This window comes from Protomyctophum bolini, assembly GCF_963924005.1.
Source record: "Protomyctophum bolini genome assembly, chromosome: 10".
NCBI lineage: Eukaryota > Metazoa > Chordata > Actinopteri > Myctophiformes > Myctophidae > Protomyctophum > Protomyctophum bolini.
The window spans coordinates 17,368,955-17,383,031 of record NC_137871.1 but is presented as its reverse complement, the minus strand read 5'-3'; the positions used below and the strand labels follow the sequence as shown (position 1 = coordinate 17,383,031).

Genomic DNA, 14,077 nt, shown 5'->3' with positions numbered 1-14,077 from the left:
AACACTGATATTCAGAATAATGAATTATGCACAAGACTGATAGTCCAAGCTGTCTCCTGTGTTATAATTTGATTGCCCCACTGTCTGTATAGATTTATTGTATAGCACTTTCCTGGCACCACAGACACTGCAATTAGCTGTCCACCCACACAACAGCCTGCAATCTCTCTCTCTCTCTCTCTCTCTCTCTCTCTCTCTCTCTCTCTCTCTCTCTCTCTCTCTCTCTCTCTCTCTCTCTCTCTCTCTCTCTCTCTCTCTCTCTCTCTCTCTCTCTCTCTCTCTCTCTCTCTCTCTCCTCTCTCTCTCTCTCTCTCTCTCTACAGATAGAACATATTTTATATGTGGATTCAAATAATACAAGCCTAGCCTACTACTAGTACTGATAGCCCAATATGCTTGGCTCCTCTACTGCTGGTATATGATAACCTATTTGTCTGTTAGGGTTAACAAATATGTTGTATAGTAGTAGGCTAAGTAGCCTAAGTTTGTGGGGCAGCGGTGGCCTAAGGGTTAGAGGAGCGCCCTTGTTGCCGAAAGGTTGCCGGAAGTGATTGGTCATCACTCACCGAACACCGCTGAAGTGCCCTTGAGCAAGGCACTGAACCCCCAACTGCTCCAGTGGAGCTGCTTAGTGGCCAACAGTATAAGACTGAGGTTGTACTAGTTAGCTCCCAGGTTTTAATGTGTGTGTGTGTCTGTCTGTGTGTTTCTATGTGCAGGGCGTTGTTGAAATTGAGCACTTGTGCTCAGCTACTATACCCTGGGTAAATAAAGGAAGAAAAGTTAACCATTCTTCCCCTTGCAATACACTTATTACTAGTGGGAATGTGTGATAACTGATTTAAAAATGATTTGGTAGTCACATTTATTTGTCCCCTGTCATTTCCAGTTTGTCTTCTATATCTGAACAGAGAGTGATACAGCTGACGAGGTTGTATTCTATGGGGGAATGTGTGCCAACAACTCTGCAAGATTGCCCTATATTGTGTAACTGAATTACAGGCAAAGTCTTGATTCATCCATGCAGGCTGCACGTGATCCATTTCTTGGTGGATCTCTGCAGTCTGGGACATGACTCAGGGAAAATGGGCCTTGAGGGTGGTGGTGGGGTTGGAGGTTCCACATGGCATTCCACATGGCATAACAGACACTTGAGGCAGGCAGTACGAATGGCTTTTAGAGTGGAACCTATTACAGCTTTAATGAGAGAGAGTCATAGTGAAGGGTGGGTTATTAATATGGTGACCATCTTGTTCAATGAATATGGAGAAGGTCATTAATATTCTTAAGGTGAAAAGATCCTCTCGTGCAAGCAGCTACGAGTCAGAGCTCTGTCTGTCTGTCTGTCTGTCTGTCTGTCTGTCTGTCTGTCTGTCTGTCTGTCTGTCTGTCTGTCTGTCTGTCTGTCTGTCTGTCTGTCTGTCTGTCTGTCTGTCTGTCTGTCTGTCTATATCGAGTTAATGTTTTCCTTAGTTTTGGGTCAGTAACTGTGCTCAAGTGTTCTGCTACTGTGTATTCTCTGTTTAGAGCTAAATTGCTTTCCATTTTGCTCTCTCTCTCTCTCTCTCTCTCTCTCTCTCTCTCTCTCTCTCTCTCTCTCTCTCTCTCTCATATATCTCTCTCCATCCCTGTCTGTTTCGGTCACAAACTAAGCCACTTAAGAACTTTGTGTGCCCTCCAGTCAACACAGTGTTCAATTTGAACAGTGGGTGTGTGAGACTCACCAGAAACTGAGAAGTGGAGGGAGTAGAAACGGTGGATGAGGGAGGGGGGAAATAAACTGAGAGAATGACAAAAAGTTAAATTCTTTGTGTTCATTTGACTCCCAAAACCTGGTCATTTGGGTCTATTTTCACACTCAGGGAGTAAACTATATGTTTTACTGTGTCAGTAGGGCTACAGAGCTGTAGACTAGAACAGTGGTACCCAAACCTTTTAGCTTGAGACCAAAAGGAGACATATATGTATGTCTCCCTGGGACTAAAACTATATAGTGAAAATAGATGGCATCACAATGTGGCTATTTTCACTACTCCTTAAAAGTGTTCTTCACAAAACTGGACCAGCTGTCCCATTGTTTGGGTGCACAGTAAAATTCTGTGTTCATGTATCTATTGTAAAAAAAGCTATAGAGGTCAAGAGAAATGAAGGGGAAGAGCTGGAAACGGGTTATTAAGAGTGAACCTGTGGAGGTTTCAGCAAAGGCAGAAAATAAAGTGAATTATGGAGCAGCAGAGGCTTAGGTCTGTGACGCAAATGCTTGTTTAATCATAACAGGTGTCTGTCTGTCATCCTGCGGAGGGAGATAACTTAATCTGAAACCCCTTGAGTGAAAAAATGAAACAATCCACACAGTTCTGTGGCACACAATTAACACTAGAACAGATGGGTGTGATTCTAACAGGTATGTGCATAGAGAACTGTTTGTTACCTGCCCTTGATTTAGGCTATGGTTGAGGAGAGACGGCATACAGAGAGAGAGATATGGGGCAAGCCGTGAGACAAACAATAGAGAGCAGATGGTAGAGCTCATGTAATTGACATGAAAACAAGTCTCCTCTATTCATCCTTCTTTCCAGTCGTTGTGTGTGGAGGTACTGTACGTGTCACTGGGCAAATCTGCTGAATGTCAGTTGCTGTAGCGTGCAGCCCACATGTATATCTGACGCCTTTTTTTATCACAGTGGCTCAAAAGAATAAATCGCTTAATTTGCGTGCAGCCATCACACCCATTTATGGATATATGTTTTTTTCATTCAAACCTTTATTTAATCTCAAAAGACATTGATTGAGGTTGCCCTCATTTGCAATGTCGTTGAGATACATCACACAATTTCATTTTCACATCAATATTCACATCAATGATTAAAACTAAACAAAATAAACGTTCCGTGTGGTACAACACGTTTAAAAGCAATTGCAGATAACTAGGTCTGTAGGTCTGTAATCAAACCCCCCTGTGGGGGGTCATTAAAACAAAAATGCTGTTGTCACCATTTCAGTGTTTACTTTGGGGACCTTTAGTGTGAGCCGGAGTCCGATATGCAGAATTCCAATCCAGCAAAGCTTTAATATGCAATGGCAAAGTCCTATTATGGCCTCTCTTTATCATTATCTTTTCTCATATCCTGGCCTTTCTGATTGCCATAGGCAGGCCGGCAAATAGTGACAGTTGTAGCTAGGGTAAGGAAGTTTGGATGGAGAGTGTACAATGTACATCATGATCCAGTGGCACGGGTGATTCACGATGACACAGGGGCAAACACTATATTGTTTAACTTTAAAAAAAAACTGTATATCCCACTCTATGGCATAAGTGAAAATGAAAGTAGAAGATATTGTACCATGTTTTAATTTTTTTCTTCTTTTTCAAATATAGCACGCAGGTCTATACCATGCAGCTGAAATAATGTAAAAGTTTTTAACATTAATATTGTGTGTGTGTGTGTGTGTGTGTGTGTGTGTGTGTGTGTGTGTGTGTGTGTGTGTGTGTGTGTGTGTGTGTGTGTGTGTGTGTGTGTGTGTGTGTGTGTGTGTGTGTGTGTGTGTGCGTGTGCGTGTGATGATGTGGGGGTATAGTAGGCTACACAGATTTTCACAAAACTTCATGAATGCTCAGTAGAGTGCCCTGGCAGATGATTTTGGCTGAAAAAGATTACAATATTAGAGAAAGGATGGGCAGATTTTCATGACAAGTGCACTGACATGATAAGTGATCCACAACTTTAGGATTAAAACGGATCAATTTAATATAATGTGTCATATCATGGCAACAAAGAAGATATGTTATTGAGGGAAGGATTTGCTCCCCAGGCTGCTTTTTCTATTCATTATTTTTTCCCATGACATGTTTCTGTGTAGAGATGAAATTAGGCATCTCAAAAGATTACCCCTGTCTCTCTGTGCTGATTGTGTGTACATGCCCTCCTAGTGCAATCAAATCCAAATTGGGATTTAATTAAAGTACATGGGTTCAGAGACTGTAGTAATTAGGAGAAGAGCCATTGGCCATTTAACCACATAGCCTGACCGCACCTGCGACCAGACACAGCACAGCAGAACCCTCCCCCTGGTCTGCTATATGATTATGTCAGTGAATGATTATGTGCATGTTCTCAACTGAGATTTTTACAATGACAGTTAATGACGCTGTAGAAGCTGGAGTCCTATAGGTCCTCTTAATAGATATAGGCCTATTTCAAAATACCAAGCAACTCGGCAGCACCCATACATAGGCCTAAGCTATAGGGCAGGCTATGATCTACATAACACGTGTGTGTGTGTGTGTGTGTGTGTGTGTGTGTGTGTGTGTGTGTGTGTGTGTGTGTGTGTGTGTGTGTGTGTGTGTGTGTGTGTGTGTGTGTGTGTGTGTGTGTGTGTGTGTGTGTGTGTGTGTGTGTGTGTGTGTGTGTGTGTGTGTGTGTGCGCGCGCGTGCGTGTGTGTGGGGGGGCTCTTTCGGAGGCAAATTCATGTATATCTGTCTGCAAGGAGGAGAGACCAGACTAGCAGTTTAGTTGTGACATAATGGAGAGGGTCTGCATCTGGAGGATGTAGGCCTATCAGTGACCCACGTGATGAAAAGTTCAACAATGTCCATTGCACAATTGAGATCACAAAGGAGCACAAACTGGTATCGTGCTGACATTTAATGAAAAGAGTAATTTCAACGGTATCGCAAGGGCTAAATAATACAGTTACAGTAGCTGAAGACCATTATAATCACACCTATACTCATTACTGCACATGTAATAATGAAATAATAATAAAACAAACCATAGAATGGTTTGGATCTATGTGTAATGATTGTTTTTTCACTGGTTTGTTTTACAGTTGAGTCAGTGATCTATTTGTGGTAGCCTGCGTATGTTAATTTAAATATATACAGACACATTTAGCCCACTTCAAATAAAGACATTTCAACACATGTATATTTCGTTATAGAAAGCTCTTTCGTTAGAGGTAATAATTGGTTGTTTAGATCAATAAAATGGGGAAGTGTGATCGCCAGGGTGGTTCATTAATCTTTCGGTAATGTATCCCAGCACACAATGAAAAGGGCGGTGGCACTTCATGCATCCTCTCAGAAAAAACGCCATATCTGTGTGTGCACATGAGCTTGAGCCTATCTGTTTACCGAGTGTTAGAAAGAACACTCAGTTAAGGCAGTATGAGAAATCGCTTGATAACCATACCTAAGTTGTCTCGTTTTTTATCGGCATATTGTTTAAAGTATGAGTGTGACTCTGTCTTATTTTCGCGGAGAGGCTGAAATGCAGCCAGCCAGTATATCGTTGAGCGGCTCCCCCTCCCCCGTAGTCCACAGACACCATCGCACAGGAAGAGGGAGGGAGAGCCAGGGAGGGGAGGAAAAGCGAGAGGGAAGCAGGGGTCTGTTACGGAGAAGAGGAAGAAAACAAGCTTAGCCCAACACAGGCAAAGGAGAACATGGATGCAACAGCAAATTGTCTTTTAAACGACACACGTTTTACGGAGAGGGTGCTATGCTCCTCTAACACATAGTCGAGGTTACGCACGGACTTTCCCCCCGTTTTTGATGAGGCGGGTGGGGACGCAGAGCAAGCTAAACAGGCGGAAAGCTATCTCTCCAGCCCGTCTGCGAATCCTGCCTGCTTGCGATGGCTGTGACAGTGCGATGCTGTTACTGCATGAGAAAGAATGTGCCTTTTTATTTTTGTTTGGTGATGTCTGTACTCCACTGCCTTACAAATGCACAAATACGGTACACAATTCAAGAGGAGCTGGAGAACGGGGCTGTGGTCGGTGACATTGTACGTGATTTAGGTCTGGACCCACACAATCTTTCCACCAGACGCATCAGAATCACTTCGGATCACGGCCGGAGGTATTTCAATATAAACCACAACACCGGGAAGTTGCTGGTGAGTGACCGCATCGATCGAGAGTCCATTTGTGAATTCAGTGGCACCTGTTCTCGGGACATCGAGGTGGTAGTTGAGAACCCACTGGAGGTGCACAAGGTGGATGTGGAGATTCTTGACGTAAATGACAATTCTCCACAATTCCCTCGAGATGAATACCAGCTTGAGGTCTCAGAGTCTGTTCTCACCGGGTCCCGGTTCCCCATCGAAGGCGCACAGGACGCGGACGACGGCTCCAACTCGGTGAAGCAGTACCGCCTCAGCCCAAACGACCACCTTGCGCTCGACTCCATCAAACCTTTTGCCAACAGTAAGCACATTGAGCTCATTCTTAAAAAGCCATTTGACCGTGAACAAACGCCTTCTCATCAGCTAATCCTGACGGCAGTAGACGGAGGCACACCGCAGCGCACTGGCACAGCCATAATTAACGTGCGTGTCCTGGATTCCAATGACAATGTGCCAGCGTTTGACAGCTCTGTTTACAAAGTGAAACTGTCAGAGAACTCGCCCAGGGGCGCAATGGTGATCAAGTTAAATGCAACGGATCCTGATGAGGGCTCCAACGGGGATGTTTTTTATTCCTTCAGTAGTCACACACCTGAAAGGGTCAGAGAGATGTTTTCTATGGACACCAACACAGGCGAAATTCGGGTAAAAAACAATATAGACTATGAAGAGACGAATTCCTATGAAATGTACATACAGGCAATGGACAGGGGTGCAGCAGCAGTACCAGTGCACTGTAAAGTGGTGGTAGAAGTTTTGGATGTGAACGACAACATTCCAGAAATTGTGTTATCTTCACTGTTCACTCCAGTACGCGAAGATGCTCGAGCCAACACGGTTGTAGCACTGATCAGTGTGTTTGATCGTGACCATGGACCAAACAAACAGGTGACACTGGAGATAATGCCTCACCTTCCCTTTAAGATCAAATCCTTCCGGAACCATTACACCATTATCACCTCTGCCTTCCTAGACAGGGAGACCATATCCTCCTACAACGTCACAGTCATTGCCATCGACGGAGGCATCCCGGCACTTTCCTCTCACATGACCTTCAAAGTGAACGTGGCAGATGTGAATGACAACCCGCCCCGCTTTGAGCAAACATCATATACTGTGTATGTCCCAGAGAACAACACTCCCAGTGCCTCCCTGTGTGTTGTGAAGGCCACAGATGTTGACGTTGGGGAGAATGCGCGAATCACTTACACCGTCATAAATGACAACAACCATGGCATCCCTGTGGCCAGCTATGTCAGCATCAGGCCTGACACAGGTGAGGCCTATGCCCTTCGATCATTTGACTTTGAGAAGCTGAGGGAATTTCACTTCCAGGTCAAAGCCCAAGACAATGGCGTGCCCCCATTCAGTCGTGTGGCCACCGTTTATGTTTACATCATGGACCAGAATGACCATGTGCCCAGAATCGTCCACCCACCTGCCAATGGGACACGCACCACAGAGACCCTGATGAAGACTGCAGAGGCAGGAGTGTTGGTGACCAAGGTGGTGGCATGGGATGGTGATGCGGGGCAGAATGCCTGGCTGCTGTATGCTTTGGAACAGACTAACGCAGACCTGGACCTGTTCAAGGTGCATGAGCACACAGGTGAGATCCGTACCACACGGCGAGTCGTTGAGGACAACGCCACTTCGTTCTCGCTGACGGTGTTGGTGCACGACCACGGCCTGCCCCCACTCTCCTCCACCGCCACCGTTCATGTGCACGTCATGGAGTTGCTGCCAAAATTGGTCCCTGACCCCAAGCGTATCATCAGGCCCCACAGTCCCCGAATGTTTTCTGATGTCACCCTCTACCTCATTATCGCCCTTTGCGCCACCACCTTCGTCTTCCTGGTCACTATTTTCGTGCTGGCCATCGTACGTTGCCATGCCTACTGCACCCAGCCCGGCTCCTGCTCCCCGTGCTGTGTGTCCAAGAAGAGTGTACCGGAAGGGGGCACCTCGGTGGGTGGAGGAGGAGCTGGAGGTGGGGCTGGAGGTGGAGGAGGAGGCGGCGTAGGTGCTGGAGGGGGGCAACCCGGCAACAATGTGGCGCTTCGCCGCGACCTCAAAGTGGAGCCGCACTATATTGAAGTGCGGGGCAATGGGTCCTTGACCAAAACGTACTGTTATAAGACATGCCTGACTGCCACGTCAGGGAGTGACACTTTTATGTTCTACAACACAGGCCGGCCCCACAGTGGCACCTGGGGCTCGGGCTATGTCACCAGCCAGAGTGGGCACAGCCAGATGTTTGTACGGCGGCTCAGCATGCCAGATGCCACTGCCATTCAGGTGTGTTTATCTTTGCCTGGTTTCTCTGTATGTTTGTCACTTAACAGTGCCTCTCAACCTTTAAGGCTACAGCTGGCACGGGAGATCAGCGGGAACAAGTGAACTGTGTTTAGATATCTTGCATGGAGAGAGGTTGCTTGCTGGTGTGATAGTGGTTGGCATTTAACGCTCCGAAGCTGCAGAGGGCTTTCATTGGTACTGTTGGTCACATTGCTTCTTTTAAATTAAGGTTCTTTAGATACATTTATTTTGAATATTCTGAATTGCCACACCCTGCTTTTCCCTATACACTGTTTCTCACATGTCTTTTTTGTTAATACTTCAAAGATGGGATACAGCTGCAGCATAATAGCAGCTCTCTGTTGGAGCTGTATTTTGCTTGTGTGTGTGTGTGTGTGTGTGTGTGTGTGTGTGTGTGTGTGTGTGTGTGTGTGCATGCATCATGTCTGGCTTTCTAGAGAGCTGTTGTTTGTTTCTGATGAAGGTTGATGTGCTTTTCTCAATTGTCATGTACTGTATATTCCATTATTTCATACTCCCTCTTTGACTTTATTTATATGGAAAGCTACATATTTCTGAGACTTTTCAGTAAATACTAATTTGTTGCTTTTAAGACCAGTAGGTTTGGTCTACTTGAAACACAACATCTCAGAATGTTGTGTTGCTCTCCGAAGAGCTTCAGTATACCATGCCCTTGTGACCTCACATAGTCAGTCATATTGGTCAACTGTGGTCTACATGTGTCACACTGTCCTGGTCCAGTGTGCAGCTGGGCAGCCCTTTGGTCCTCACTGGACAGAGGGGAAGCATGTACATTGATGTAGTAGCCCTCAACCAGCTTAGTGAGATGCCAGTCACACTGCACAGAAATCCCCCTCAAATCAAATCAAATGTATATAGCACATTTAAAAACAATACAATACAATACAGTGCAGAATATGTCAATAATAAAACAACAGGCATATACAGAATAATCTAAAGGGAAAGGTGCAGGATCATGTCGGTGGTGCAAAGGCTTGTGAATATAAAAATGTTTTAAGTTGTGATTTAAAAGACTCAACGGAGGGCGCAGACCTAACCGCGAGGGGAATTCTGTTCCACAGAGGGGGGGCTGAGACAGCAAAGGCGCGGTCGCCACTGAGCCTCTTCTTTGTGTGCGGAACCCCTAAGAGACCCCTGTCTGCTGACCCTCAGGTCATATACTTCTCTCTGGCTCACAACAATGAGCCATAGAGCTATGGAAGGGGCGAGGTTGCAGAAATGATCAGAGTCTTTTTAACCACCTGGTATCCATATTTGTGGAATAGGCAAAAATGATGAACAAGTTCACAATGTGTGACATAATGGGCTGTATTTTGCGTGTCTTAAGTATCAGGTCTTATTACCTAACTTGAGTAAACTAAAGACCTGGAGGCGTGATCAATGCCATTTGGCTATTCTGAGTGGCCAAAGAGCATTGATCACGCCTCCAGGTCTTTAGTTTACTCAAGTTAGGTAATAAGACCTGGTACTTAAGACACGCAAAATACAGCCCAATGTGTCATATCGCAGTGCATTGAGCTTGTAGAGCAGCTATTTTCGCACATTGTGCACAACACTGGCATACAGCAATCAATCACATCAACTGATATGATTCGGTTCGGCTGTATTTATTTGAACTATTCTTGAACTTCTGTTGCTTGTATGTGGTTTTGACAGACAAAACTTGTATACAATACTAGTATTGTATACGAGTGATATTTATGTAAAGAATGTGTTAGCCCTCTAGCCTAGTGTAGGAAAATGGATAGATAGAGACAATGTAAAAGGGGAACTAAAATAATATGTAGGTCCTGTTCCCTTATCCCCTGGCATTTCCCTCATTAAATGCCAGTCATGTGTGTTCTCGCTATGTAATTAACTGGCACGCAGCGACGCGTTTCTTTGAACCTCTCCCGGATTGGTTCTATCAGAGTGTATGAGGTGGGGGATGCAAAGTGATTGGACAACGTGTTGATGGCGAAGGTGTGAGCTCTGTATCCATGCGATGGGTGTCCACTTGGAGGCAGAGAAGGAGGGAGGGAAACAAAGGAGAGAGGAGACGCCAAATCCAGGGTCTTGTTTAGACCCTCAAAGCGGAAAAGAGTTCTCTCATTATCCCTGTTTTTATGTTTATGTATTTATTTAAATGAACCACTATACACTCAAACCTGCAGTGTACTTAATGACCAGAGTCCCCTATGGGTCTATAGGCAATAGGCCCCCTACCATTTCCCCTCTACACCAAATATATTTGCCAAAAATAGCAGATCTACAAGCTCACAACGCATCACGTTGTAATATGCTTCGAGCTTGTAGATCTGCTATTTTCGCAGAACATTGATCACCCCAGAATCAGGATGCTAGGGTTCACGTGGTTAACCCTAATTGATGAATTCCTCATAATGTATGTATGGCTGAATGTTTTACTATGACTGTATTTTCTCGCATAAATGTGCACTTGTGTTGCTTCTCTTGCGGGAGAATTTCAGACTGCGGACACGTTTTGGTTCCAGATGTTTGTTTTCTAACCTGCAGTGGTAGTCTGTTCTCATTTAGCTCTATGCACATGCACCATATGGCCGAGCAGAGCGGTCTCCCTTCGGTCACCATTGTGCCAAAGCAGATGCAGCAAATGCTGTTGAAGCAGATTTCTTCATATTTTGAACTACTACCGGTATATATCATATTACTTTGGATTATAAAGTACATTGGGTTGGTAGCCTTTATTCACCTAAAATGTACAGTATGTACAAACATTCTGATCATATATTATACAGTATATATGCACATCTTTCTATTCTTATGTAGTGGTGATCTGGGTTTCTTCTGTTCTGTTCGGTGTCCCAGTGGACAATATGCTGAATGGCTCCTTGTGGGATACCAGGCTACTTTCATTAGGACCAAATATTGGATTTCAGGTTGATGAATGTCTACTGTGGATATGCAGAGGTCGATTCTGCCTCAGCAAGATGGAGACATCTGTCCTGTTGATTGGAAAGGAAATGGGTCACATATCAACTGTTTGGTGTGAAAACTTAATTTCGTAACTTTGTATTCTTGTTGGTTCACAGTCACAACGGCTTATCTCTGTTAGTGGTTTGAGATGTGATCAGTTCAAATGCAATCTCATCTATGGTTTGGTAAACAACAATGAGCACACACACACACACACACACACACACACACACACACACACACACACACCAATGAATTTCAGTATTTTGGCCACATTCATTGGGTTTTATTTAATTACCATCCACGTGTGCCATGTTTTATTTGTATATCTTTATGCCTTCATTGTTGAAACTCCATTGACGCTGAGCTATCGCCAGCATATTGCGATGTCAAAGAAAGATGTCACCAGACAGCAATGTCTGTCTCTGCTCTGTTATGATGCTGACCTCTTCTCCACCCTTCCCCTTTTAACCCTGTCAAATCTGTCAGACTAACCGAGGCATGTAGTGTGACAATAGCACGAAAGGGTTTGATTTGACGAAAGGAGGAAAAATGTTTAGAACGAATAAGTGGTCCAATGAGCAGAATGGAGTGAGGACAAAATTGAATTAAACTAGTTTTCAACAATTTGATTGAGGTAAATCCAGCTTGTTGTTGTAAAAGGTTTTAGGGTAGATTATCTGCGGTGTGATAAAATTGTGATTTTGTTATGACAATGTCCTTGAACCGAGGACATACGGACAGCTGCAATCTCTAATGGAAGTCCATCTACACATGCAGCGGTATGAGAGTTCCGCTGGGTCTCCATGGTAACGGATGGTACCATCTCGACCCTGAGTAGACTAACTCTGACGGGTAGCCTGGGGGCCTGCTGTATGTGTCACAGAGACAGAGTCAGTGGGCCGGAGGAGTGAGATATTTCAAAGTCATCCTTCCTCAAAGGAGCTGGAGGAGGGGGTGGGGAGGGAGGAGGAGAAGGAGTGTGGAGTGGGAGGAGAAGGAGCAGAGCTACACGTTTCAGCTCATCACTTACTTTTCTCCACAGGCAGATGCAAGCTGTTACCATGTGTGTGTGTGTGTGTGTGTGTGTGTGTGTGTGTGTGTGTGTGTGATCTGCCCATAATATGCCCTTGCGGTTCTCCCTATGACTTAATGAGACGGTATTGGGTTTTGGCTTTGTGATCTCTTGTAGTACTTAAGACTCAGTCCTTATCACTCTACTCTCTCTTGCAGCCCAAGCTACCGAGCCAAGACTGGCGATACTCGGCCTCCCTGAGAGCAGGAGGTGTCATGCAGAGGTAAGCAATAAACATCTCATATATCACTCTTCTCCACCATATACTTTTGTTTAAAATTCACAAATCACAATGTATTCACTCTTTTCTATATGTTTTATCATCAGTAACTCTTGCAGATACTCTCCAACATTCACATTTTGATTTAATATATAAATGATGCTGATGACTTGTCTTTTGACATACTCATTCACCTCGACCTAGACCCCTGCAGACTCTCACATCATGGCAAATCATTATCAAAATTGTCCATCAGAGAGGAAGCATTATCGCTGTTATTTACACTGTTATTTACACAGAATATCCAGTGAAACCTGTTTAATCTATCTACAATATCTTCACATCTGCATATTGCCAAGCAGACTTCAGGTCCTATCTTATCTCTATGTCAGTTCTGCACTGTATACAGTGTATACTATACAATCAGAGTTCGAGGAGAAATAATTCCTAATGTCTTGCCTTTAGGCAAAAAATAGTTATCTGTGCAGTACAATAATGAAAATGCATCTAAAAAATAACGAGTCGTAGTTACAAATTGAGGCCTTAGATCAAGCATTGAAAACAACTGCAAAATATGACATGAGCATAATGAGAGAGCTAGATTGTGAGGAGATTGAAACATTGAGACAGGACTCTTCCAGCTTGGCCATTAGACAAATGGAGAGATGGCCCAAGGGAGGGACAGGGGATTGGTCTGGGGGTCAGCAAAGTGCGGAGAGGAGGAAGCCAGGTGGGTATTCACATCACAACAACAGAGATTACATTACCCATGAGCCACTGGGTCACTATACTGGCTGTGAGATCAGTCAAGGGCCATACAAACATACAGATAGGAGCAAAGTTAACGAGCAGTGCAGGTTTAACAAGTTGGAGCTAGTCGAAGGAACAAGACCAGACGTTGCCCCCCCCAATGATGTCATTGACTGAGTCCAATCAGTTCCTCCATTGGGAAAAACAGAAGTAGGTCATCTCTCATTGCCCCTTTCTCTAGCTCGCATGCACACACTACTCATGTGCACACAAACACACACATAAAGACTTGCCTACTTGCCTCGTGGCTATATAAGCATTGTGGCAAACATGAGTGCCAATGCGAGATGACAGAGTGAATGTCACTTTCGCATCTTTCAGTTAAACAACGTCTGCCTTTATAGGCATGGGTCAGCAGAGGATTGCGTGTGTAAGAGAGATAGAGAGTGTGCACACTGTGCTCATATTGTAATTGAGACAATGGTAGTGTGCTCATTTGTATTACTACACATGTGAGGGCTAAATTACCCCACAAGTAGTAATATTTGAGAACTAGAACATTTGCAGCTGGTCCTCACAAGCTAAATGGTTGTTTCATGGATACAAAAATCACATCCGTGTGAAGTGAGTGGTGCAACTCTGTGTGGGGGTGGGGGGTGGGGTGCCAAGGGGGCCAGCCCAATTCCGGCCAGCCGCCCCGCGTCCGAAACGGTTGAGAAATGACAGAGTTACTGTGTGGGGGTCCCTCTACTGTACCCTCTACTGTATAGAGGGTATGCGTGTGGCATCATCATCAAACCAGGAAGTTATGCAGGAACGCCTACTGAGTGGCAAAAAACTACTTTCTG

At 44.7% G+C, this 14,077-nt stretch overlaps 2 protein-coding genes across 5 annotated transcripts in view; both read left to right on the top strand.

The window, feature by feature from the left end:
- The window catches only part of LOC308322188 (protocadherin beta-7-like), a gene marked incomplete at both ends in the record, with an annotated part of 175,041 nt that overhangs the window by 132,506 nt on the left and 28,458 nt on the right, over positions 1–14,077 (top strand). The gene's annotated exons all lie outside the window — the stretch shown is intronic.
- Positions 1–14,077, top strand: part of LOC308322088 (protocadherin alpha-C2-like) — a 117,478-nt gene that overhangs the window by 84,959 nt on the left and 18,442 nt on the right. For 3 of the 4 annotated variants that reach the window (XM_080773285.1, XM_080773286.1, XM_080773284.1), the window contains exon 2: positions 12,418–12,482. In XM_080773285.1, the coding sequence (XP_080629411.1) occupies positions 12,418–12,482 (65 nt within the window). Of the gene's footprint in view, positions 1–5,379; positions 8,209–12,417; positions 12,483–14,077 lie in introns of those variants that run through there. The other variant, XM_080773283.1, reaches the window with a different exon arrangement.